This window comes from Rhipicephalus microplus, chromosome X, assembly GCF_043290135.1.
Source record: "Rhipicephalus microplus isolate Deutch F79 chromosome X, USDA_Rmic, whole genome shotgun sequence".
NCBI classification, from domain to species: Eukaryota; Metazoa; Arthropoda; class Arachnida; order Ixodida; family Ixodidae; genus Rhipicephalus; species Rhipicephalus microplus.
The window spans coordinates 408,162,909-408,185,358 of NC_134710.1; the positions used below are offsets into that span (position 1 = coordinate 408,162,909).

The 22,450-nt window shown below is 43.1% G+C and overlaps 1 protein-coding gene across 3 annotated transcripts in view; it reads right to left on the reverse strand.

The window, feature by feature from the left end:
* LOC119160968 (uncharacterized) overlaps window positions 1-21,628 on the reverse strand; it is a 31,383-nt gene extending 9,755 nt beyond the window's left edge. Inside the window, exons 1-4 of one of the 3 annotated variants that reach the window (XM_037413258.2) lie at window positions 21,533-21,628; window positions 21,035-21,096; window positions 17,650-17,852; window positions 3,771-3,987 (exon numbers count right to left, since the gene is read on the reverse strand). In XM_037413258.2, the coding sequence (XP_037269155.2) occupies window positions 3,771-3,987; window positions 17,650-17,852; window positions 21,035-21,074 (460 nt within the window). In that variant the 5' untranslated portion in view covers window positions 21,075-21,096; window positions 21,533-21,628. Of the gene's footprint in view, window positions 1-3,770; window positions 3,988-17,649; window positions 17,853-21,034; window positions 21,097-21,450 lie in introns of all 3 variants that reach the window. The other 2 variants (XM_037413261.2, XM_037413259.2) reach the window with 2 other exon arrangements.
* Window positions 21,629-22,450: the final 822 nt, after the last annotated feature.

Below are 22,450 nucleotides of genomic sequence, written 5' to 3' on the forward strand. Positions count from 1 at the left end.
TGCCTCGCGCCCACGTGTCAATGTCGCTGCAGTAGTGGGCATTCCTCTTCACTACACACCACAGAAAAAGAGTGCCTTGCCATCATCTGGGCGGCTTCAATGTTTCGTCCTTACCTTTACGGCAGACCCTTCAAAGTTGTGAGTGATCACCACGCCTTGTGTTGGCTAGCTAAGTTAAAGAACCTTTTAGGTCGCCTTGCCCGATAGAGCATGACACTTCAGGAATACGACGTTACCGTCATTTACAAGTCCGGCAGAAAACACTCCAACGCCGACTGCCTGTCGCGAGTTGCCATTGACCCACCACCGCCCGACAACCTGAATATTGACTGCTTTCTAGAAGCGATAACTGCCGACGACTTCGCTGAACGCAAGCGGGCTGATCCTGTAATTAGGAGCCTAATCGAATACCTCTAGGGCAGGACCTCCATTGTTCTGAAAGTATTCAAACAGGCACTTACGTCGTTTTCGCTGCGAAACGGCCTTCTCCAAAAAAAACGTCTTGCTGCTTCGAGCCAGGTACCCTCTTGTGGTGCCTTCACACCAGAACTCCTCTGGTGTGAAGGCACCACACCAGAGGAGTTCTGCCTTCACCAGAACTCCTCTAGGTCCTGCACGATGATCCCACGGCAGGACACCTTGGTTTTTTTTCCGCACGCTCGCGAGGATACATAAACGGTACTACTGGCCGCGCCTTACCGCTGATGTCGCTCGTTACGTGAGGACATGCCAGGACTGTCAGTGACGCAAGACACATCCGACAAAGCCAGCAGGCTTTCTTCAGCCGATCTAACCACCTCGCAGACCGTTCCAACAAATTGGGATGGAGCTACTAGGGTCGTTCCTGGCGTCAAAGTCGGGAAACAAATGAATCGTCGAAATTACTGACTACGTCACCCGTTACGCCGAAACAAAGGCCCTATCCAAAGGTAGCGCTGAAGAGGTAGCCAAGTTTTTCGTTGAGAACATCATCCTTCGTCATGGCACCCTGACGTTGTCATCACCAATAGAGGTACGGCCTTTACTGCTGACTTGACTCGAGCGATTTTGAGACATAGCCAGACCAGCCACCACCGCGCTACCGCCTACCACCCACAGACAAACGAAATCCTTCCGTACGTGACCTTCGCGTACAATACGGCCGTCCAAGAAATGACGCACATAACACCATACAAGTTGGTCTATGGAAGGAGCCCGGCAACGACGCTCGATGCTATGCTTCCAAACGTCGCTGGCGAAAAGAACCTCGACGTCACCGCCTACCTTCAGCACGTGGAAGAAGCTCGTCAACTCGCGCGCTTGCGCATCAAGAATCAGCAGGCGACTGACAGCCGCCGTTATAATCTTCGACGAAGCTTCGTTGAGTACCAGCCCGGGGACCACACCTGCATGGGTATGATCGCCGATACGCCGACGTGGGCTCCGTGGCAAACTTTTGCGATGGTACATCTGACCGTACAGAGTTGTTCGACGTCTCGGCCCACTCGACTACGAGTTTCTTCCCGATGGCATTACGAACTTTCAATGGCGCCGTGCTCGACCTGAAGTCGTCCATGTCGTGCGGCTTAAGCCATTCCATGCGCGAACCTGTGGACTGTATTTTGTTGTTGTTGCAGTACTTACTGTTTACTGTCTTTATTATTTGTAACTTCGTCTTGTTACAGCATCGGGACCATGTCTTTTTCAGAGGGGGGCCACGCCACGCTCCTTTCTTCAAGTTGTGTTATCACCCCGTTGCACTACGTTCAGCGCAAACCATGCCTACGATGTTCGAGAAGCATCGAACCTTTAGTAGATCATTTTGTTAAGACTACGCCCACTCCGGGAACGTCTCAAAATATTCAGGAGCCTAGATCACCACTAGCGAAAATGCTAGAACATACGATGTGAAGGTCATGAATGCCGACACGCTTCGCCGCGTGTTAGTTGATCGTCGGCCGACGCTCTACCCGCCGCTATCAGTGCCAGTGCTTCGCTGTAATCTTACTTTTCATCGGTTGGCCACAAGTTTGGCCCGAATAAGCAGTTTCATCTTCGATCTGTAATCGACTCCTTTCGGCCACGTTGCGACTCCGTGACAATACTTTCATAGCGTTTGCATTACTTTTATAGGAGCGATATCAACCTTTATCGTCTTTTCTCTTTTTGGCTTGTCACAGTTCTTGTGACAAGCCCGTAGTCAGGATTTTTGGTAGAATAAGATGCAGTGGCCTAGGATGAGCAATTTTGCTGAAGCGCGAGGAACAGTAACGACACACGGCACACAGCTGGTGCTCCGACAGCCTGGAAGCTCCTGAAGTGACGTGTCACTAGTGGGCTGGCAATTGACTCGCGTGAGATCGATCGATTGCTAGCCATTCTTTCGTCTGTCCGTCCATTTGTGGTCGTCTGACCCGTCAATCCACCCGTCATTCGTCCGTCTGGGTACCCATTCATTGTTATCAATCTGTGGTGCGTTCACTCATCCATTCGTCTATGGCTCACTCGTTGGTCTGTCCGTCAGTGGTTAATTCATTTATCTCTCCATCCACGGTTCGCCCATCTATCACTTCATACGTGGTCGTCTGATTATGGTTCGTTCGTCCGTCCGACCATCCATGGTGCTTCTGTCCGTCTGTGGTCGTCCGTTCGTGTTTCGTTCATTCGTTCGTCCATGAGGTGATACGTCCCTGGTTAGTTCATCTGTTTATCCGTCCATCCGTGGTCGTTCATTCATGGCCTGTTCGTCTACCCTTTTGTCCAGGGTTCGTTCATTCGTCCTTCCATTCATCGTCGTCCGTCTGTGGTTCGTTAGTTCATCCATTCATCCGTGGTTTGTTCGTTCCACCGCCCACCCGAGGTCGCTCGTTTATAATTCATTTGTCCATCTGACCATCCGGCTAAGCACCCACGCGTAGCCTTCTCCCTATGGCTATTGGTCTAACTTGTGAAATCCTGTCTACTAAAATAATAGGCTCTTTTTGAATGCCAAGTAGTTGAAGGCACCACCTTGCCATTGTCTCACGTCTCGTGTTGACGTCACACAGGGACCGCGTACGATACACGTAAACCGTGCATGCTGCACGTTTGGAACGCGAGTGGTTGCTTTGATCCCGTAAATGCAAACGTCATTGAAGTTTTCATTTGTCCCTACGATTTGGCAAAATGCTAGTGTCGGAAGTTAGACGCACTGCTCTTACAGCAGCAGACGAACTACAAGCTGTACGAACTGTAAAAAAAGAGATCACAGAACAGAAGATAGATAATCGTCAAAGAAACCAGTTACTACTAAAGAAAATACAGTGGAAAGTCACACTTAATCACGAAAAGTACAATAAACATCCGAAAAAAGCAAAAGAAAACAACACAAACATATGGGAAACAAAGGCTTATCTTCCTAGTGTGTGGAGCCTTCACTTGGGCTGGAACGCGCTTTGACTTTTTTCTTTCTTTTCATAATGTTTCTTCCAGGTTCGCCCTTTTTTTCTGCGTTGCAGGTATGCGCTTTTACTTCACTCGGTTTCTTACTTTGTCGTGCGGACAAATATGTATTAACTATCCCGGGTCAAGGTAAAGCAACAGTTAGTACACGAAATTTTCTTTGCCGTAAGCTCTAATTGCAGATGCTGCACTAATCAAAGTGGGAAGAATAAGAATTTTCAGTCACTCTAACTCACGCCCAACATCGTCAGATCTGTCATTCCTTCATGTGGGCTGCAAAGCGAAAGCAAGCCAGAGGAGCACATGCACACATTTTCAGAAGCCACATAAAGTGACGAAGAGCTACATACACCTATCAGACTTGCACATTCTGTCTCCCGTGTACACGGACAGTAAAGGAGGGTTGACTCCAGAGTGTTTGACGATGAAAGTCTTGATGGTGAAGTTCTGCACAACGCTTGCACCATAAGACAGCGCTCCATCATACGTGGCCATCATGCCCTCCAGGTCGAAGTCACATTTCATTCGCAGATTGTTCAAGTACCGGTCCACGCGCACGTTGCAGAACTGCACCACAGGCACAAAAAAGACGAGTTTTTCTAACAACGATTTTTTATTGTGCACACGTGCATTGCGTGAATTAGTGTGTGAATATATAGTCCTAGAGACCAACTCGATTGTGCTTATTTATTTATTTAGTTAGTTATATTTTGTAATAAATATTGCAGTCTAACTTGAACCATGTTAGATTGGTACATAAACGTGAAAAAAAAACGTGTAAAGCAGTAAAGCAGTAAAGCAGTAAAGAACCACAAACGATGCAAGGCAGTGATATAAAGGTTTGAGGACACTTAGGATCAGAGGTTTTTCCAAGAATACCAAAGATTTTTGGGTGAAAGCTTCGTTAGACCGGTTATTCCAAATGTTCATTGCACACGGAAAGAAAGCATATATAATGAAATTTACTCTTCGCAATAAAGGCATAAATTTGTTTGAATTTTAAATTCTAGTAGCGTATCCTGTGGATGAAATCAAGATAAATGTAACGCATTCGTTTTGTAATAACCATGTAGCAACTTATAACGTTACGTGTATATTGAACAAATTTCAAGTATGGCGTAGCTTTGATGGGAACGCAAACTAAATTTTATGGTTACATCGAACAAAAGTAACTAGAGCACTCGATATATCGAACATCAGGCATGCACTGCGAAACACCTTAAAGGGACACTGAAACACTTATTGAATAAAAGGATTATGGTGTCATGATACGTAATTTTATGTGGCGAACTAGAAAATAGTCCAAAAATTGCATCAACCAACGCAAGTAGCTTTATTTTGCCGAAAACAAGCAGCAGGCGCCACAGCTTTCATTGCAAGTCTCGCCGCCGCTCTGATTGGTCGAAGCTTCATGACGTCACTGTCAAGAAGGTGAAAACAGCTGACTGCGCTCGCGGACACTCAATGCCGTGTTCATCTGTTGAAGCGCTGCACCGTGCTCCCTACCGGGCCGCCGAAATTAGGCGCATTTTCTTTTTCTAGCCACCACCACCACCACCACTATCTGTCAAAGGAATCAGGCAGTTGCTGTAAGTATGGCGAGCTGCGAAATTCGGACCAGCGAGTCCCCACCAGCCACCTTCACCCGCGTCGGAAACATAGACTAGCCCCGTAATATATATATATATATATATATATATATATATATATATATATATATATATATATATATATATATATATATATATATATATATATATATATATAATGACATCTAACTGACACTAATGTCAAGGAAACTATAGGGTATGATATTAGACCAAGTTGTAATGTAAATATGAAGAAAAGTGAGAGAAAAGATAACTTGCCGTGGGCAGGATCCTGCCCACGGCAAGTTAAATGTAATAGCGTGAAATTATGAAGGTAAAGACTTGTTAATAGATGAAAACCAATATGCTACGTGACTGGTCGGTGTATTCGAACGCGGCACGGCATATGATCAACCTTATTTTTTATATTGTTTTGTTGTGCTCCACCTCTTCCAATTTTAGGTACAACTCGAGATGCTTTCCTCATTGGTGGAAATTACCACCAAAGAGGTTGATAAGAACACATTCCTTGCAAGCCACTGGAAATAAAAATGAGCGGAACTTTTCAGTTAGCGGTTCAAAAAGGCTATTCTGTGGTTGTGCTCTAGTGTACTTCGATTAGCTCTAACTGTCCATTCGGCACGATCTATGACATACAGCAGTCGATACACTTTGGGACGATCTGGAAAGGGCGCGCACTTTGTAAACCGAAGCGTATTAGGGGTTCGCGTGATTACGCACGGAACTACAAACAAATCAAGCGTTTCGACCTTCACTGTTCAGAAACCGATATTGGCCGTGATAATATGGCAAGCAGTCGGGATAAAATGACCCTAGCAATTTTAAATTACACCTGAATTGTGCAAACTCTCATGATTCTGGAGCAAACCTTGGCTAAATTCATCCCTGCGACTATTACCAGCCGTTTCATTTGGCGCACAAATATCATCCAAAGGTAGAGCAAGCCACTGACATGTATTTTGTGCGACGGATCGACCACTTGACCTGGGAATAATTGCGTTGCGAAGGCGAAACCCCCCTCACATGCTCTGATTGAAGCAGACGACAAACGCGAGAAGACGATGGCTTGGCTGACAAGCGCAGATTGTGATTGGTTGTGAAGCAATATTCTCAACATCAGTTCACTCCATGACGTCGCCAAAACACATCTTTCATGTGGCTTGCCTGTCGAGTTGGTCATATCATCCACCTAGCATATAAGACAAAGTTTCGTCACGCCGTGAAAATTGCGCAAGTACTTTCTAAGCAGAGTTATTCAATCATATGAGTTGCAAAACTTCTTACCGAAACCTGGACACGCCATTGGCCGACCTAGCGGGAGTGAGCCGATCGTCGCGCCATCTGGCAGAACCAATACAAAACACTGCATCGCCACTTGTGCATGCGCTTTTCTTGAGGCAGCTGAACGCCGCACGCAACACTCTCAATGTCGCCTCAATAAATGGCCTTAGCATGCATGGCACCCGTCGCCGCTGTCAGCTGTTTTCGCTCTGCAAAGGCGTAATCAAAGCTGGGTCAAAGCGTCAAGGTTTATTTCATCGAAGGTGGTGCTTGCAATTTCGTGCTTCCATGGTTTTAACACTGCGACTTGATTATTTCTATTACTCCTGGTTTGCTCGTTTGAAAATGTGCGCTTGAAATCAATTGCTCACGGGAAGTTTGACGAATCTTTTAACTGTTCCACTCTGCGGTTCACTACGTGTCTCACTAACACGACTGTAGAGATGGCCGCACAAAGAAGACACAGATACTGTAGAGTGAAAGCCAAAGCGCAACAGTACCGATCAGTACTTACCGCGAATTGGCGGTTTTGTCTTGCACGGAGCGGTCGAATTCCACTAATCGCGAAATCAATGAGACACCGGCTGGGATACCATATGAGCCCGATGACAAAAAAGTGAGAACTTGAACATTGCCATTTACTTGCCACTAGCACTGCAAGCGTTCTTTTCCCTTCAGGTGCTATTTTTGTGGAGTCTTTCCAACGGCACCGGCGTTTGCTGCTCGGGCAACGTCGTCTGCTGCCGTCGACAGACTCACAGGTTGGATCCACCCAGATCAACGCTGCATCTCGCTTGCATCTCGCTTGCATCATGCCTTACCGCTCACTATTTTGCCGAAATGAAAACATCGTGGGCTCGCCACATGAATTTGATCAACTACCGACTTCGCTGCACCGTTCATTACGCTGTGCTAGCTGTGTACCACATGAACATGCCGCTTATAGCCACGTTACTTCTAGCGCAATGCGGAAAACATGAAAAAGGACACAACATCAAGAGAACAAGCAGCTCCTGTGTCCTTTATCACGTCTCCACCACTGCGACAAAGTAACATGTTCAGCACCCTTAGGCACCAACTCACTAAGAACGCGGAGGAAGCTTCCTCCATACCTAAGAACAAATTCTGGGCGCTTCCATGCTGTTTGGCAGAATGCGGCGGCGCTCACAATCTTGCTAAACGCAAAAACAGAAAATATTGCGTTTTTTAGTTATTTTTGTTGTAAAGAGATGGCGCTACAGTCTACTCACTTCCACCATTTTAGCCAATGTTGTGTTCGGATTTTGATACATGGAACCTATGGGGAGTTTTGCCACTCGTATGATTGAATAACTCTGCTTTCTAAGAGCTCTCTTACGTGCTCTGCAGTTGTAGAAAATAACATGGCGTCGTAAAGAGCACACCAGTTGGGGCGAACTTAAACAAACGCCTCTCGTTTGAGTTCCTTCAGCGTTCGACTGGATGTGTTGCGATTACTGTTGTTTTTTCGATGCAGTTAGACGGTGTGAAAACCAGCGGTAGTGTATCGGTATACGGTGACGTGTAGCGAAGCCTGTGCCTCGGTGTGTATATCAAGCGAGATCTGCGCCTGTGCATCAACGACAACTAATACATGGAAAGGCTTCAATGCTTGTTTGTGCGCTGGCAGCAGTTCGATTGATATGTAGGGTTTAACGTCCCAAAACCACCATATGATTATGAGAGACGCCGTAGTGGAGGGCTCCGGAAATTTTGACAACCTTGAATTCTTTACCGTGCACCCAAATCTGGGCACACGGGCCTACAACATTTCCGCCTCTATCGGAAATGCAGCCGCCGCAGCCGGGATCCGAACCCGCGACCTGCGGGTCTGGTAGCAGTTCGTTCACTTCTTTTTCCAGTGTCTCCGTTGGGTGCTGTGCGACATTTCAGGTTTACAGCGTTCTGACACGTTAATTGAGAGACCCCCAATTCACGCGGAAACGTATGAACTGCGTGCTGTGTTCGGTTCTTGCTTCGCCACTGGTTAGCCTGTACTCTTCTATTTTCTTGTGAGCAGTCTAGTGTTCGAGAGAGAAAAGATGTTCTTTGTGAACAGTGGTACTGTGTCGACGTTTCCAAGACTTGTGAAGAAGCGGTGCTCGTGTGACCGAAAATTGAAAAACAGCGTTAATAACGGTTTCGCCCTGCGAAGTTGAGGCAGTGGTGCTTGGGGTTTTTGTTTGTTAACTCGTCACTTATCCTTTTTGTAATAACCTGAGTCAGAGCGCCGTTATGTGACGAACCGTAGCTGCGACATGCTACATTCTGTTGTAGATCGTGTTGCAGAATGCCAAGACTGTTCTTCAGTGAAAACTTCTATGTGCCAGGTGAGTGAGTTCTATGTGCCAGCGAGAGTCTGCGAACGTCAACCTTCACTCCGGCCCTCAGAAAGAGCAAATATTTCACAGATGGTTTGCTTTAGATAAAGGTATATGCTAGTACCAGCTAACTACAGGTTTCAGAGTTCGCCTGGTCATCGTTTTGTACGGCACTAGAGCCTTGACAACAGCGGCTTATGGCAAGTTCTCACACTATATCAATGAACGTGCACGCCTAACCAGCCTTTCATTGGTATTTTATCGGCAGCCTCCAGTCTGCAGATGTTCTGTGCCTGTTGGCCCCAGAGCACACTTGATCTCTGATGACACTGGCGGCAACTCAATGCTGCCATCGGTGAGTTCACCTTGCGGAAGTAAATTTGTTGCTATTCACGTAGTACTATAACATGTGCAAGTTTTTCAGCCCAGCAGATGTAATGTTTCCCTTTGTTAAGTTTGTTATATAAATACATATATTATGTAGTGGGGGCAAATACATTACAAGTTTTTGTGATTTTTTACAAGTGAGCTCTTGTTTTATTATTGGGATGGGCCTGTCAACTTACCACGTTTGATAGTGTGAAAGTTAATGTGAATTTATTTTCCCAGGAGCCAAGTTGCACTTGAGGAATTCATGTTACTTTTAAAAAGTAGTTCTACAGACGATTACCACTGTCGTAGTGCTATACTTCACTAGGGCATATATAGTGCGGTATTTAAATCTTACACGGGGCTTCTGTTTGTTTAAAAGTGATTCTAGCAAATTTGATCGCTTTGACAAAGTTATAGCTTCGTCAAATAAGTATTAGAAGTGAGTGCATTCAATAATTGTTTTTAAATATATCATTTTGGCCCTTCACAGATCGCACAGTTTGTTAGGATCCTAAGACGAATTGGTTGCACGCACTGGCACATCAAGCCTCCTCATCACTTAGAGAATCTGTACGAAAATAGGAAGGACACGTGCTCCCTAAATGTGCAAGTTTATGTCCCTGCCTGGACTGTTATCATTCAGCGGACCTGGAAGTGGCCTGGAAGCATGCATGGCAGCCACATCTGTAAAAACTGTGATCAGCCTGGGAGCTTCGAGGGCAAAAAACTGCCTAAAGGCTGGTTGCAAGGTTAGTTTTTCAGAAATACATGCGATTAAGTAAACTCCACTTACTGTGCACAAATTAAAAACCCAAGCATTGTTGTTTGTATTATTGTTCTCACACATGATGCTTATTGAGCAATAATAGAAAATTGTGAGATAATTGAGAATGTTGAAAGTGGAAAACTTGCAGCTTATGAATGAAACTCCCCTCATCTGAGGCTGAAAAGCTCGTGCTTTTGAACGGGCACAAGTACTTCGACTCCTTATTGAGCTTTCGAGCTTGTGACTCACACTGTGAATCAAGTGCTCTGGAAGGAAATAGCAAGTGGGTGAAAATCGCCTGGCTGTTCACAACTCGCAAGAAGATATACCTATTGTACAAGCCTCAGATGACATAGGGCCGGTAACTGCATCTTTTACTTGTATCTTTTTCTCTCTCACTGCAGTGGCATTTTGTGTTTCGCCGAACGTGTTCACCACAATTGCATAGTGATATATCTTTTCTACAAATTGTACCTGACCTAAGTATGAATTGTTGATTTCTAAAGGGGACGCTCGGTGTTCCTACAAGCCATGGCTCCTGATCTCCCTGTCTGTGGCTAGCCTACTTGAGCAGCAGTGCGGTGCAGCCAGCACCCATGCGAGCCAACTCATGGAGCACTCCTTTGGTGTTCTATGCAGGACACAGAATATTCATCCGGCAAGACAATGACATAAATAATAATAGTGAGTGTTATTGGCACCTGTAGGAGCCAGTTTTGTTTGTTGTGTACGATTATTTCTCCTGATAAAGTGCATTTTTATGGGTTTTTTTGTTTGGAATAATAGATGTAAGCAACAAGCACACTCCTAATTCACAAGTGCTTTGTTCCTTCTAGACTACCCTTTTGCTCCTATACGATGTAAGGTAAGCTGGTTATGTTAGATAGCTTTACAGTTATGAACATTAGCTGTTGTCTTCTCAGGCAGTCCAACTTGTGTTCTCTAGTGAACTTATTTGTGATCGGCTTCTCGAGCCTAGTGTAAAGTCAAAATAGAATATACTTTATTGGCTTATTATGCCTGGCAGAAGTTTTATGCATTCATATATAACATTGTAGTTTCGCACTCGCACCGTAATAAATTTTATTTTCAGTCTTCACTGTTTCTGTTTGTGTTGAGACTTCCTTTCTTTCTATTATTTCTGCATACTTGTCATGGGCTTCTCAAAATACTACATCTGTAAATATGAGCACATATTTAACAGCTGTACACTTTTGCATGTAGCATGGTTTCAACGATGATCTGTATTTTTTCAAGTTCCAGCAGTAACAAGGGATCAGTTGCTTCACGATCATTTACACTGTATCACGTACAGAGCACAGAAGACCAACAAGTAGAAAGGAACTGCCAGCGACTGTGTTCTCCTGCTCAAATTTCACGACAGCAGAAAGAGCACATTGTGATGTCTGGAACAGATTGAATTTTATACGTAGTAACATTCTGTGGAGCTGAAGTTTAACTTCTTAGCAGTGCATTATTCAACAGTTACTTTGCGCTTGAGCATTCCAAATTAATTCAAATTTGCATGGAAGATACCAAACTATGACACCAAATTAACGGCTGCTGTAGTGCTAGTGGGCAAATATATTTGAGCTGAAGTTTTTGAAATGCATGTTAATCAAAGTTCCTGCTTGTCTCTGCATTTCGCTGCCATAAATCACAGCATCCATGTTCGGCAATGATAACTGTGTTTTCATTCTTTTTAGTACAGGAAGTAAAGTCATTGTTGCAGTAGTTTTGTACTTAGTTGATATAATCCTTCCATATACACTCATTTGTATAGCACCAATAATGTCATGTGTGTATAAGCTCTGGGAAGTACTTCTATATGGATCATTTTATTTGGAAGCCTCGCCGTGGTGGTCTAGTGGCTAGGGTACTCGGCTGCTGACCCGCAGGTCGCGGGTTTGAATCCCGGCTGCGGTGGCTGCATTTCTGATGGAGGCGGAAATGTTGTAGGCCCGTGCGCTCAGATTTGGGTGCACGTTAAAGAACCCCAGGTGGTCGTAATTTCCGGAGCCCTCCACTACGGCGTCTCTCATAATCATATGGTGGTTTTGGGACGTTAAACCGTACATATCAATCAATCAATCATTTTATTTGGAAGGACGAGGATCATCACTACTCCTTGTATATCTAGCACTAGGTTTCACTACTTGCGTAATGCTATCCCACTGCCTGTCTGTCCTTCAACTGTCTGCTTCACTGTTTCTACTGTGTAAGTGTAACATTTTTAATGTATTCTTTGCTCGGTTATGTTTTTTTCTTAATGTAATTGCGTACTATGCAAGTGACTTATCATCAATACAGCTTTCCTCATATTTTATTGAAAAGTATTTATTTTAATTTATATGTAGCTATAGCATGCACTTATCTTCTCCTAGGTGCCTGTACCATAGTTAAGCCCTATAAAGGTACTGGAATACTCTAATATTGAAGCAGGCATCTGAAAACAATTTTGTTAGTGCTAATAAAAATGCGTTTATAACCATTATTACTACTCTTAGATGAGCTGTTAAAACTCTATGAAGATGTATTTACATTTTCAATTGTGTGGAGGCAAACGTTCTTATGTTCTTTTATTGTGCTCCCTGTTTTATGTGAATGACACATAATTACTTTGTAGTGGCACAGTATCAGTTGTAATTTTACACATATGTGCTGAGCAACATTGCGGTTGAGGCCAGCAGCAAGACATGCATGCAGAGCACTGGAGCATCACTACTTAGTGCACAGTCTTTGCCCACCAATGAACTGAATTTTTTTCAAGCAGACTGCAGACAGCTGTATGGGAACTGTGCTGATCTGCAATGTTTCAAGCTCTTTTGAAGAATGTTTTTGGGAAACGAAATGGGGTCTATAGCTGTCAATATAGACACTGTTTGCACCAAGGAGCTTTGTAGCTTAGAATCGTATTATTCATGTATTGTCTAGAATTTCTTTGCGCTGTACCGACTTTTTAGTTCAAGGGTCCCAACATGCTTTGTTACTGTGTTGTGAATGAGCCGAGCTATGTAAACAGAGTAATATTGCAGACATGTACCAAATTGTGATGCACATCCCTTTTCCTTAGCATCACATTGTCAGGAGCTTTGTTCTTGTGTTTTTTTAATAAAAACTGCTTGTCACTTGGCAGGAGCAGAAACTAGGCATCAAGCTTTTTCAAGGTGATTCGAGAAACACTGAGTTCAGCCATAACAGTGCTGGGGGACTTCTCTCGTAACTTATTTTCTGTGAGGCTGATATATTCCAAACAGGTGTTTTAGAATTGTTCCTTTATAGCCATTTATCCTAATATTTGCACCTTAGTGTATGTATGTATGTATGTATGTATGTATGTATGTATGTATGTATGTATGTATGTATGTATGTATGTATGTATGTATGTATGTATGTATGTATGTATGTATGTATGTATGTATGTATGTATGTATGTATGTATGCATCTTTTAAATTAGAAGCCGTTTATCTATGATGAGTAAGTTTTGTAATGATTTGGCTGAATTTCTTTCTAGTTCTTTTTCTTCTGAGGCATTATACTTATCAATTAGTTTTTACTGCACAAAATTAATGTTATCTCACACAAAATATGTGCATTAGAATAGGTTGTTTCATTTGTCAACGTACATTCATGAGCAAGAAATTGAGTAAAATGAAACCAACCAGCAAAAATTAGTTCAGAGCGTAGCTCCACTATATGCCATATCTTGTGCACATGCGTTGATCGAATATGTCGATTTCAACATATCAATTTTAATGAGCATAAAGAAGCTATTACCCGTAGTTGTATATGTGTGTGGCATTTATGCATATCGCAATACGTGTTGGCAATTACTAAATCAAGCTGAATACACAGATTTTGTCCATGCACTTTTCATCTGTACTGGAACTGTTGCTAATAAAAAATAAACTTTGGTTTAAAAATTTATTGTTTTAACTAATAGCAAAGTATCCCTCTATGTCGCAAATAAATTTGCAATTGCTCTGTTCAACTCTGGACAATCGGGGACCTTCTCTGCAGAACTCGATTAGCTGCTATAGTTCTTTGTAACCATTGACATCAGCATTACACTAAAGCGCAAAATGTGACCTGTAGCGAGAAAGAAGACACAAAATAATCACTTTGTTTGTGTCTTCACTACTTGTCCGTGCTCTTGTGTAATGTTGCATGTAATGATTATCACCAAATTAGCCCAAAAACGTGTCCTGACAAAGGCAGTCAACTTTGCCGCAAGTAATTAGCTCGTTTCATGTTTAGAGGTCCTTCAAAACATCGTGGCCATTGACCGCTGGTCGAATATCCAAACACGTCAAAAGTAATATACCGGGTATGATATTGGTAATTCGGCACTGAACACTCTTGCGATAGCAGAGGATGGAGGGGCAAAATATGAACCCTGAATTCTGCAATTCATGAGGAAGCACGGCACAGCGTTTTGGGTCAGAAAGGGAGCGAAAGAAGAGAGTGCGAAAGCCACCTTCTCAAGAAATGAATACCCGCCGGCACGCATATTCTCAGGCTGGGCAACCTCTTAAAAAAATGTTCTCGGTGACACTGCAAACCGAACCCAGTACCTCCTAGATTGTAGTTGAACGCTGTAACTGCTTGTCCACTGCTGCAGTGCTTGAGATGAGAGCTTGCCACTGCAGCATTTACGCTATTGCTAATATATCGTCCACCCTTCGACTGACTCCAAATTCAAAACGTCCGGTGAAACTTGGTCAGAAATAAAAAAAAATAATCAGATTGCGCTCACCCAAGGTTACTAGAAGGTAGAAACCACCAAGTGTGGCTGTATAACTGTCCGCTATTTATGTTGTACATTACTGTCATGGTATTATAATAGCCGGCTCTAACGTACCCTACCTTCCCATATTTTGCTAAATATAAATAAAAAATAAAAATATATAGGCGTATCACAACGCTATTCAGCTATTCTGAATTCTCTTTGAATAGTGTCACTTTCACTAAATGAATACACAGTTTGTTTCTATTATCGTTGTTAAAGGAAGATTTTGCTCACTGAATCACAACTCTCCCAATTAGCATTGATTCCCACATCTAAAGACAGCCAGACTTCATCTCGCTTTCTATGTGGCTGTCGCTCCCATAAAACACATACTCCACTTTTTTATGCTCTCCAAGCACGCCCCCGCGGGTTTCACGCTTGTAGGCTGCTGCTCCAGGACGTGCTAGCACGCTAGAGTCTCCCTTTAATTACCTCTTCTCCCTTTATGCCGGATCAACAATAAAGTTGTTTCACTCACCTATGCTCTCCACGCATCCAACGCTTCTTTCCAAAACTTTACCTGACGTCTGCTGGGCTAGAAAATTGTCTTTATTACCTGTCACTTAGGTTTCAGGCTTTCGCCGAGACGAAACTAGTCTCTCTCTCTCTCTCTCTTTTTCGCAAGTGTGGTAACGTCTCTTGACTTCAGTACTCGTATACACGTACCTTGCTTTGTTTGCTCACTCAAACAGCGCTGGACGAAATAACTGCACCATGTTTTCTGAAACGCATTAGCAGTGAAACGCCTCCAGACGACTCTCCCTCATTTTACGTAGGCACATATCTAAGCGTAAACGTATGCACATCCTCCCATTCCGGCTTTATCAAAATGCTGTTGTGCATGGAACCTCACACTCTCGTTTGATTACTACTGTTCTATATTTCTGCAGAATTCGTCCGCAGGCACGAAAGTCGCCCTTGTGTCTTGTAATAAGATTATTGTGAGAAAGGCAACCTTTTACGTCTAGCTACAAAACACCCTTACGTTCACCACTATACCATGCTGGATAACACCGGATTAATGGATTAATTGAGTAGCAACGCAGCTTCATTAAAATGTAAGGTAAATGGTCGCGTTAAACAAAGGAAGATATTTGTGGCACATTTTCAAACAATGCATGCATCGACTCTTGTGCTTTTTGCGTAATTTCATTGATGTGGTGCACCTGGAGTGTAGTTCACTTGTACTTGGCGAGATAGTCCATGAATTATTGCTTAAGGCAATCAAGCAATTTCTTTCTTAGCTATGGTCATTGTTGAAACGCGAGCGTTTGGCTTTGCACAGCACACCCAGGCGTCTATTACAAGGAGGGATCATGTAAGCGCTGTGGTAGGCGCCCGCTGAACTGAAACTGAGATGCAGCAAATCATTGGCTATCATCGTAGAGTCTCGATGCTAGACGCTTTGCTTGCTATCTTGCTATCATCAGCACACACTTCTACCTTTCTTGCTCTTTCATCTGCTATCACGTGAACTCCTCGCCCTCTTAAGTGCCGCATAAGTTAATTCGTAGCCGTGCTATCGTAATTCTTCGAGGTAAGAGAATTCTCGACTTTAGAAATGCGCAGCCAAGAGAAAGCTTTGTGAATACAGCCCCTGATGCTCAAGTCTTGTGTATCTTGAAGGTGACTTCACCACATGACTCATGCGCTTGATGATGCCGCGCCGAGATTGGCGTCGTCGGGCCGAGTTCGAGAAATGGCGCGAGAGATCTTTTAGTACAGCCATGTGATCGTGTTTTTACTCGCGAACAAGAGGAACTTATTTCTTCTTTGGCTTGCGATCGACGTGTCTAGCTGGAAAGGAACCGCTGAGAGACTGTCACGTGGAACTGTCTCCTCATGTAGTGCGTACAGTACTGCAATAATTGGGGGACCAAAAATGATACTTTCAACCGATTTGTTTGGTGAAAAGGCCAGCTGTTTTCATTCGACATAGATTATTACGCTTGTGTAGGCCCGTGTCCTCAGATTTGCGCGCACGGGTCTACAACACATGCTGTAGCTGATAGCTACAACATGGGTGTCTCTTAAAAAAAGAAAGGTTGCTACCTAAACGCTCGATGCACCATGGCAGCGCCGATTGGTTTTCGCGCGTAATCGTACAACTGAAAGACCCCAGGTGATGAAAATTTCCGGAGCCCTCCATTATGGCGTCACTCATAATCATTTGGTGGTTTTGGGACGTTAAACCCCACATATAAATCAATCATCAATCAATCAGATTATTACGCTTGTGTCACTGACAGCATCAAATACATAGACCAAGAAACCAAATGCCCCCACCAGATAATGGACGTGACGACGTGCTGATACATAGATCTTTTTTTTTCGTTTTAGCACTTTTTTATTTTCGAAAAGATTGCAGCAAAACGGGGATGCATTTGAACCACTCGCATCGCGAAGTCAGGTGGCAGCCATATCTACGTATTTATCACGTTGTAGAGATGCTGGATGGCTCGGTCAATGAAAACTCGTCCTGTCCGTTCTATGCAAATATTTTCGCAGCTGATAGGTATTTCATACACAAGTTCTGGTGCACAATAAGTAACTCTGTTTTCAGCATCAATAATTTACTGCCCCTTGCTGTCAAAGGATCTAGGTTCAACATCAGAAGGAACTGATTCATTATGTTCATGATAGCTTTCTTTTTCAGTTTGTGAATTTGTAAGATAAAGTGCGTTGTTTTCAGCATTTTTAGTTTCAGCCCTTTCTTTTCTTATGCATAGTCTTTGTTTTTTACGGAGTGGTCTCTGGAATGAGTACGATGACATTATTGGGATAACCAACAGCGTTCAGCTGTTCTATCCGACGTCCGGTAAGACATTTGGCTTTGGCTTTGTGTTCGCATAATTTGCGAAGCGTCAACTTCATTACGTTTTGGCAATGCCTCAATTGGTCAAAGTAGACTGACCGCTGTCAAAAAGAAGGACAGTCTCAGAGCTTCTAAGCTGATAGCTAGAACATGTGTGTCCCTTAAAAAAAGAAAGGTTGCTACCTAAACGCTCGATGCACCATGGCAGCGTCGATTGGTTTTCGCGCGTAATCGTACAACTCAAAGAATCACCGACCTCTTCATGAAACTTTGGCGTCAACCTCTTGTGCAGGTTTCTAAAGAAGCCATTGGTCATGTTGAATCGGTAAAGGGTTGGTGCGCTGTCCTCCCGGATGGTAAAATATGAATCTTCCAGTGGAAGGTCATTTGGTGTTATGTTAGCGAACAGGTCATTCAGCAGCTTGTTTTGGTCGGCCGGGTTGTTTGCCCACGCAGAGCCTGGAGGAAGAAAAAAATAAGGCAGAAGGTGAATTGCGGGAAGCTGCTCATAGCACTGCTGCAAAGTATTTCGATTTTTATGTGTATAGCAGTGTTCAAATAATGAGGACATTTCGCCTTAAATATACCAACAGTACTAGAACAATCATAATAGGCCGAATTACAGTTTCATTAGCTATAACAAACTCTTTTCTGCCTCCTTGGCGTTACCTGGGATGTACTACAGGACGTCAAACAGGTAAAAAAGAGTGTTCGTCATTCGCCGTAATGGCGGAAGGTGGGGCTGACTGAAGTTTCCATGTTCAAATGCACATACATACATTTTGAAGTGGATAGAGGGATGACCACCCCCTTAGCTCAGGGGTAGAGCATTGAGTGTGTTAACCGAAGGTCGCAGGTTTGGATCCTGCCGGTGGCCGGTTATCTTTTCAACCACTTTACTTTCTTCAAATTTACATTACAATTACTTTTGATAACAACCCCTATACTTGTCCTGGAATTATTGTCTGTAAGTTTTCATTGACATAGCTTTCAGTGTGGAAGTATAGCGCGTGCTTTCGTGTGATCTTGACAAAAAGATATTTGCGAAGAATTAAGCTGGACTGTTCATCTGAAGCTAGTTTTGGATATTTCAAGCTTAGCTGGTGCTATGGTAACTGTATAAATTTTCATCTAGGGCTTCAAGAAAAGACAGGTTCAACGTTTACTCATCCGTCTGAGATGTTCAGTCAGGATATCTTCGGCAACAACTCTATTTCTTGTAGACAAATTGCGTGAACACGCACTAAACTTACTTAACCAACATTTGTTTCTTCCCGAGCTCACTATCTCGAAACTGAAAAATTAATTAAAGATTCCAATAATTCCATTAACAAGAGTTGTACTCGTTTTGTCTTTGTTGTTTCGCACATTTGCCTGTTTACGTTTTACCGTCTCTCCATAACGCAGAAATTACGTGATTTGATAAGAGAAGAAAAGAACAGGCTATGAAAATATGTCTGCAAGTATAAATATCGTAGTTGGTGAGCAAACATTAGGATATAGAGTAGCGAAGCACGTCGCACAGTGGACCACTCTGGACTAATTTTGCTCACCTATAGGTTACGTCTATAACGTGGTAATAGACCTGAGTGGGCGGCGGTTTTCTGCATATCAACTTCGCCAAAATGTGGTCACTCTGGTGAAGGGGGGGGGGGTTCGTGCTATTTTTATTGCAATTGGTGGTACACTCGCGAGGAACAAGCGAAACCTTGCAAAATGCTGGTACCACCAGCCTTTTCTTTTTCTGCTCTTTTTACATACTTTCATCAACAAAATGTTTTGCACTGGGCTTCACAAAGAGGTCTATGTAAAAGCCACGCATTTCTAACTAGGAGGTTTTTTGGAGCTCTCGCGAGACAGCACTATTTTGTCATTAACTAGCCGTCCGAGTGTCACGGCAAAGATTCTCTTCCTTTCCGGAAATTTCTTGAAGTGATCGCGCGATCTCATATGTATAGCAGCGGCATTGTTACGCTAAATATTGGCAACAACCTTGGCTATTCTCATTATTTCATCACTGTTTACTCCAGTGTCGAGATAACACCAGTGAAGAAAAATTCAGAGCAGAAGCTCATGGTTGAGTGTGACTACTGACGGTCATTACTAATTTAGCGAATGCTCATTCATCTCCAGGCGTATTTTTCGTTAGAAACTAGACTAAAAGATGTCTTGCTTAGTCGAGTCGAAAACACGCTGTTCGTAAGTGTGATTCAAAAAGGAACAAGTCAAAAATACTTAAAAATGTCGACAACACTCAGATGAAATATATATTGCTGTAAAACTACGACAAATGCCCTCAAAGGAATAAAGGCAAAAAACATGAGAGTTTATGCAGTGCAGCAAACGGTATCACTCGGGGAGTCACACTTCAGTGAAAGTACGAGAATCTTTCGCTCTCTGTGAAAATTACCATAAATGCGAACAATCAGCTTATTTTTTCTAGATATTCCATTCCTGTTTTAAATATTACATCTGAAAACATCACTTTCTATAATTTAGAACTTTTTACTCCTCAAAAATTATGCACTTTATTTTATTTTCTGTAGTGCCACAATTCGATTCGCGTACGATTGAGTCGCAAACAAAGCCGCGATTTGCACACCTTTATGCAGGCGAAGCTCGTATTGACTGACCTGCGTAGCAGGTGGTGTTCCGAAAAACCCTTTCCATCCACAGCTGGCGTGCATCACAAATAAATAATAAATAAATAAAACAATTTTCCCCCCTGGTACTCGGGTTTGAACCTGATTCTCCACCGTCTGAAAGCGAGTGCCTTCAACACCAGACGACGCACGTATGCGTGTTCCATAATAACTGAACTAAAGCATATAACTGCGTTTTACCGTCAACGCAAGAAAGACGGGAAGAAGGAAGCAGCACACTTGCTGTGGGTGCTTTATGATAATATTTCGTGCGTGTTCGCTGACTAAAAGTAATCTGCTGGACAGTACGTTAGGTCTATATCAGGAATTACACGTTTAGAAAAAAATCTGACCTCAAGAAAATTGAATTACTTAACCATTATCACATGATAGCTTTTAGCAGGGTCGTTTTACAGACTGACAAAAGCTGGAGAGAACGTCAAAGACACCACGCCGATGCCACCAACCCCTCTCAAAAAATAATAGATTATTTTGGGAAGGGTCGCTGTCTAGAAAAGAATAAAAAAGCAGAAAAATTTGGTCAAGCGTCGCTTGCTCCGATTCCCCGATTGGGGGAGGGCTCCTAGAATGTTTTCAACTCTTGTACTTCGGAGATCAGAAGGCGAGCTGGCGCCACGTAACACGATCACTACGGGACGCCATGCTACGTGGCTTCCTTGGCCTAATTGCCGGCCTTGATTAGTGTAGAATATACATTTTGTTAGGATGAGGGCCAAATAATGGATTGAAGAGACAAAAACTTGGGACGTATACTTTTCTTCATTCCTCCTAAAAAAAGTTTATATGCACCAGCAAGCCAAAGTTGAACATTAATGAAGTACGTTTGTGTTTGGAATAATTTCTCGAGTTCACATTAATTCTGTTAGTACTTTCTACACGCGTTATTCGCACTCATACATACCGCCTTGTTTTTTCGCTTCCGTAGTTACGAAATAACTACTTCTACGTTGCGCTGTTCTTACATTCAGTCATACATACCTGCTGCGGCGATGCTCGCCACTACGACCCACACCTTCATGCTTCACAACGTAGATGGAACGCTGTTGGAATAAGAACATAAAGAAGAGATTATAATGGACGGAACCAGGGTGTTTCGTCATCAGAAATATTAAGTTGAATATGCATTAAACTTATTAACTTCTGTGATCTTCCAACCATAGTAACCTTATTAATTTGTTAGTTTAGTTGTTTCAGCTATTTGGTATGCTATCACAATTAGTATGTCCATCGCAGTGTTGTAGAAACTGCTCGTGAGTGTGCCTCATGTGATCTACTTCTGAACCACACCTAAACCAAATCTACTCCTATAAATGGCTGACCACTGAATGAATCGAACCCAAAATATGATGTGTTACCTCCTAGTCAATCGTACTAGCAATGAGCGAATCACACACCATTAAATCGTCAAGTTTCAAGTGGTATACGCAATCACTGATGGCACGAGATCCACCCAAAAACTTGAAGCACCTTACTTGCCTCCAGATCCCCCAGAGCTTCAGTGAAACAAAACTATCGAGCCAGGAGCTGCCCACCAAATGATAATGTGGCTTCGGGGGTCCGCGTATTGCAGCGGTCCCCTTATCAATCTTCCTTCGCCTCCTTCAAATCATATAGCAGATACCATGTTTGTCCGTTTCATCTTGTACTTAATTATCAGATAAGCGATTACAGAATACTTCATGCACTTCCGTATATCTCTTAATGGTCGCATAGAACGTTTTCCTGTCACGAAAACTTGAATCACTGGCCATGTGCCAATCGTCATATTCATCATCAAAACATACTCAGCATGTCGCACAAGTGCACAGTCATAGTGAGATAGAGAGTTAATCGCAATAACGTCGCCACTCGTTTTTTTAAATGAATGCTCTGCACGTTTTTATCACTCTAAAAACAATGAAAATCGTTTGACTCGTTTTGTTTTCGACGCATCGTGTGTATTCTTTAGCGCCTTTGTCATGTGACCATTGTTAAACAAAAGACTTTGAACAAAAGAAGGCAAATCAATCCAGACAGATTGTTTTGTTAAACCATCCCGATAATGAACGCAACAGATAATCATGCCGAGGAAAGCAGAGGGCACATCATTTGAAGTTTTCAACGGAAGCGAAGCAATAGCAAACGCAGTCCAGAATGGCAGCGAGCTAGATAAAGGGATGAAATGAGAAAGATCGCAGGCATAAAATTAAATCAGCTCGCACAAGATAGGGCAAATTTGAGGTCATTTGTAGAAGCATGCGTCTATCAGTGGTGTTAATTAGGCTGACAAAGGTATTAATGAACCAAGGCCGGATTTTTAGCCATTAAATGTCCATTTTAGGCGCCAACAGGCAGGCAGAACGACGTTTTGGTCCTCTAACGTAGGAAATATTGGCATAATTGCTGTTTCACAAA